This window comes from Zingiber officinale, chromosome 6A (assembly GCF_018446385.1).
Source record: "Zingiber officinale cultivar Zhangliang chromosome 6A, Zo_v1.1, whole genome shotgun sequence".
Classification (NCBI taxonomy): domain Eukaryota; kingdom Viridiplantae; phylum Streptophyta; class Magnoliopsida; order Zingiberales; family Zingiberaceae; genus Zingiber; species Zingiber officinale.
The window spans coordinates 45,370,882-45,374,824 of record NC_055997.1 but is presented as its reverse complement, the minus strand read 5'-3'; the positions used below and the strand labels follow the sequence as shown (position 1 = coordinate 45,374,824).

General features: G+C 40.9%; 1 protein-coding gene across 2 annotated transcripts; it reads left to right on the top strand.

The window, feature by feature from the left end:
- Positions 1–1,462: 1,462 nt before the first annotated feature.
- LOC121996335 (early nodulin-like protein 1) lies at positions 1,463–3,243 on the top strand. 2 transcript variants are annotated; one of them, XR_006116047.1, is made up of 3 exons: positions 1,463–1,721; positions 1,801–2,274; positions 2,447–3,243. XR_006116047.1 is itself a non-coding variant. In XM_042550271.1 (2 exons), the coding sequence occupies exons 1-2, from the start codon at positions 1,532–1,534 to the stop codon at positions 2,214–2,216; spliced, it is 606 nt and encodes a 201-aa protein (XP_042406205.1). In that variant the 5' UTR covers positions 1,464–1,531; the 3' UTR covers positions 2,217–3,243. The 2 variants fall into 2 exon arrangements, 1 of the variants encoding a protein (XP_042406205.1); XM_042550271.1 differs by having other exon boundaries at positions 1,464–1,721; positions 1,801–3,243.
- Positions 3,244–3,943: the final 700 nt, after the last annotated feature.

Sequence of the window (3,943 nt, the reverse complement as noted above, 5' to 3'; positions counted from 1 at the left end):
AATTTTCGTGACAAAATCATTTTCGTTCCAAATTTCGTCCTAGATTTTGGGACAAATCTGTGAATTCGTCCCAGATTCTGGGACGAATCTGTGGATTCGTCCCAAATTCTGGGACAAAATCTGGGACGAAAAGTTATTTATTGTAAAGTAAATTAGTATTTTTGTTGCCAAATTCATTGCAAATGTTCATGAAAATTAGCTACGAATTTAACAACGAAAATATAATTTGTTACCAAATTTTGTTGCCAAATTTGTTGCCAATTTTGCAACAAATTTATTATTTGTTGCAAAATTAGGGACAAACTTGGCAAAAAAAAAAAATAATTCGTCACCGAATTCGTTCCCAAATTCGTTGCAAAATTAGGAACAAACTTGGCAACAAAAAAATAATTCGTCACCGAATTTGTCCCCAAATTCGTTACAAAATTAGGGACAAACTAGAGTCTGTTGTTGCAAATTTGGCGACGAATTTGGGGACGAAAATTTTATTCATTGCCAATTTCGTTGCCAAATTTGCAATAAAAAAATTCGTTGTAGAAGTTGGCATCAAAAGGTTTGGGACGAACATTTTTTCGTCCCTGAATTCGTCTCAAAAAATTTTACAATGAATTTTTTTTATAAATTTGACCCCAAATTTGTTCCGAAAAGCACTAATTTTTATAGTGTAATGAATTTCAGTCAAAATCTATTAATGAATTTATAGAGCTATGATTGAAGTCATTCTTAACTTTTATGGATTTATATAGTACTAGAGTTCAAATGTATTCGCTTGTTGTTTTTAAAAAAATTTTACTGGTGGTATTGTGTTTAAGTTACGATATTAAACAGTGATGTTGATTTTTAAATAATAACACTACAGTGATACTTATGTATAAAAATTAGCTCTACAAGGATATTGGTGTTGAAAAACCAATATTATAAAAGAATCAAAAGAGAGGAAATATATTATTTATAAAGAAGAGAAAAAAAATAATATTATGATTAAAATCTAGAGAAAAGAGACAAAACAAAAATATTTGTTACCTTTAAATGAGGCAAAGAAGAGTTAGTTATGATTAAGAGAGATAAAATGAAAATTAAATGTATGTTTTGATAAGAATGCAATTTTAGGATGACTGTTGGCGTTCGAAAATTTTAGATGCACCCGTTAAAAATTTACTGCAGATAATTGATAATTTAACGAAAAGTGTTAGCAAGATTGAAATTTTAGAAGTCAAAACGATCTCCTAATATCTACCATCGCACCGAACGTCTTCGAAGTTGCTGACAAAATGGACCCGAGCCGGCTCAGTGATCTACCATCCACCAGCTCTTCCAACATCAGCCGTGGAACCATGTGCTTCTCCAACTCGTCCCACGTGCTGTGTCAGGGCCTCACGACCAACACGCCGCTCCCAAGATACCTTTCGCTGCTAATATTCTATTCATTTTTGCGTCCATCTCTCTCCGCCTTCACTTAAAAAAAAAAAAAAAAAAAAACAGATTTATAGTTGGCCTCCTCGTTCTCCAGCAAACGAAACTGCCACAAAACATGTTCCGGGCGGCACCTGGAGTTATCTTGGCGTCAGCCCTGCTGCTTCTGCTTCAAGTCCCCAATGGATGCCTGTGCTACCAGTACAAGGTTGGAGATCTCAATTGCTGGGGTCTCCCTCCTTCCTCCAACCGCCTCCTCTATCACTATTGGTCACGCAACCACAGCTTCCGCGTCGGTGACTCCCTCCGTAAGTAATAAAATCACAAGGTCCCACATTTCATCTACATTTTTGCATCAGATCTATCATGTGGACTGTTATGTTGCAGTGTTCTTGTACCCGCCGAGCCAGGACTCGGTCGTCCAGGTCACGGCGCGGGCTTTCAACACCTGCGTCGTGGCGACGCCACTGCTGAGGCTTAACGATGGCAACTCCCTCTTCAACCTCACCTCCCCCGGCTACTACTTCTTCACTAGCGGCGTGGCAGGCCACTGCGCCAAAAACCAGAAGCTGGCCGTCGCCGTACCCTCCGCAGACGGCACCTTCCCCCCGCCCCCGGCAGACGAGGGCGTCGTCGCCGATGCGCCCCCTCCCGGAGCGTACCAGTCCTTTCCCATAGTCTTCGGCCCCACCCCGACTCCGGGATCCAGCGTGAGCGCCGCCCTGTCGCCCATGTCCGCGGGATCAGGTGTTGTCGCTGCCGCCGCCTCGGCCTTCTTCCTCCTGGGGGTGGCCTTCGTGTGACCAGGAATGATATGGATAGGGAAATGAAATTTTTTGGCATTTACTAAAAAAAAATGCGGTATGTCTTGCTGTTCTATTTGATTATAGTGTATTGTATGCATTCTTTGGATCTCACATTGTATGGAGAGGCATGCTCGATCCAAGTTGGTAAATTAAGTTTTCCGAGCTTATTCAATTTGCTAATTTCATGAAACGATGAGATGTGCTTGAGTTTCTGTGGTTACTTTTAGGCGAGGCAAAGAAAGGAAAAGAAAGGGGGAAAATTCAATTCCTTGCCTGAACCCTTCGGCTTCGTTCCTATTCGACCACCTCTTTGCAACGATGATCTCGCCCTTCACTCAGTCACCACCCAGCAGCCAGGCAGCCGCCGTCGCTGTCGACAACGACTCGACTGGGATTTCGATCTCCCCAAGTAATACAAGATCTATCTATCATCAGTAGGCCACAGACGCCGACGGCTCGTCTGGGATGCTGATCTCGACCAGATCTCGACCCGATCCTGAGGTCCAATGGTGGAGGCAGTGGCAATGAAGATATGGGGATGCACGACAGCGTGCCCCGGACCCTCCTCCCTATTCTCGGTAGCCGCTCAGCGGCAGAGCAGCAGTTTCTGCCGCAGACGGTGGCTCGTTTGGGACGCCATTCTTTCCGAGTTAACACTAGATTTGCCTCTTAGTCGGCCACATCGCCTCCAATGGTTCGTCTGGGATGGGGGATGTGCAGCAATTCCAGTGCAGATGTGGGGGATGTGCAACCACCTTCCTTGAGCCCTTGGTCGTCGAGCCTCCCCGTTGAGTTGCTTATCTACTTCACCTGAGATTCCATGGCCATTTTTTTTTTGCCGGAATCAGTTACGCGGGCCAAACGAGTGAATTGAGTACGGCGGAATGAAAATCGATTTACTTCTTTCGATTTTGAATTAATCCGACTATGTAAAAGGTTCAAAGAATGCATTTGAAACGATATATGTATTGGTGCAATCATGTTTTAGATATGGAATTTTAATATTTGAAACTATTTAAGTTAAGAAAAATTATGGAATCTTAATTGTGTGACAAGTGTACTTGTCTGGAGAAATCTTACAGATTTGAAAACTTGATGAAGTAAGGAAAGTCTAAGGAATGGAAGGTTGGATTCTTCCCAAGGAGAAATTTTTATAAGCTTAGAGATTGAATGTAAGAGGAGAAAGTCTAAGAATGTCGAAGGCAGAAGTCTAAAATGAAAAAACTTAAGCAAATCAAGAGATCGTATTCATGATTAATGAAGATCTAGAGACGGAGAAAACTTCAGAAAAAGAAATCCAAGAAATAGAAAATTTATCTAATATGGGGTATTTATGGGACGAAAGTAGCTGAAGATGGATATATTTCAATCATTAGAATGGTTCGAAATGGTGTATCAGTCGATTGATATCATGTATCAATCGATTGATACACTCTAGAAGTGAAGGGTGTTTGTAGTTGAGGATTTAGGTTTGCAAAATCCTATTTTGGGCCCAATAGTTGACTGTTATGGATGACCATTCGATTGATGAGCCAAACTCTAAACAAATTTAGGGTTTTCCACATTAGTTGATGTTAGAGTAGGTGCCCTATGAAATCACAGGCTAGGGATTTATTGAATCTTGTAAATAAAGAACTTTTATTTTAATATAATTTAATTCAGTTTGACATTTACTTTATCTTTATATCCATACTATATACATAGATAAAGTCTTTGAATATACT

Coding starts and splice junctions, on each gene's coding strand:
- LOC121996335 (XM_042550271.1), top strand. CDS start 1,532: ATGTTCCGGGCGGCACCTGGAGTTATCTTGGCGTCAGCCCTGCTGCTT. Junction 1,722..1,800: donor CCGCGTCGGTGACTCCCTCC/GTAAGTAATAAA, acceptor GTTATGTTGCAG/TGTTCTTGTACCCGCCGAGC.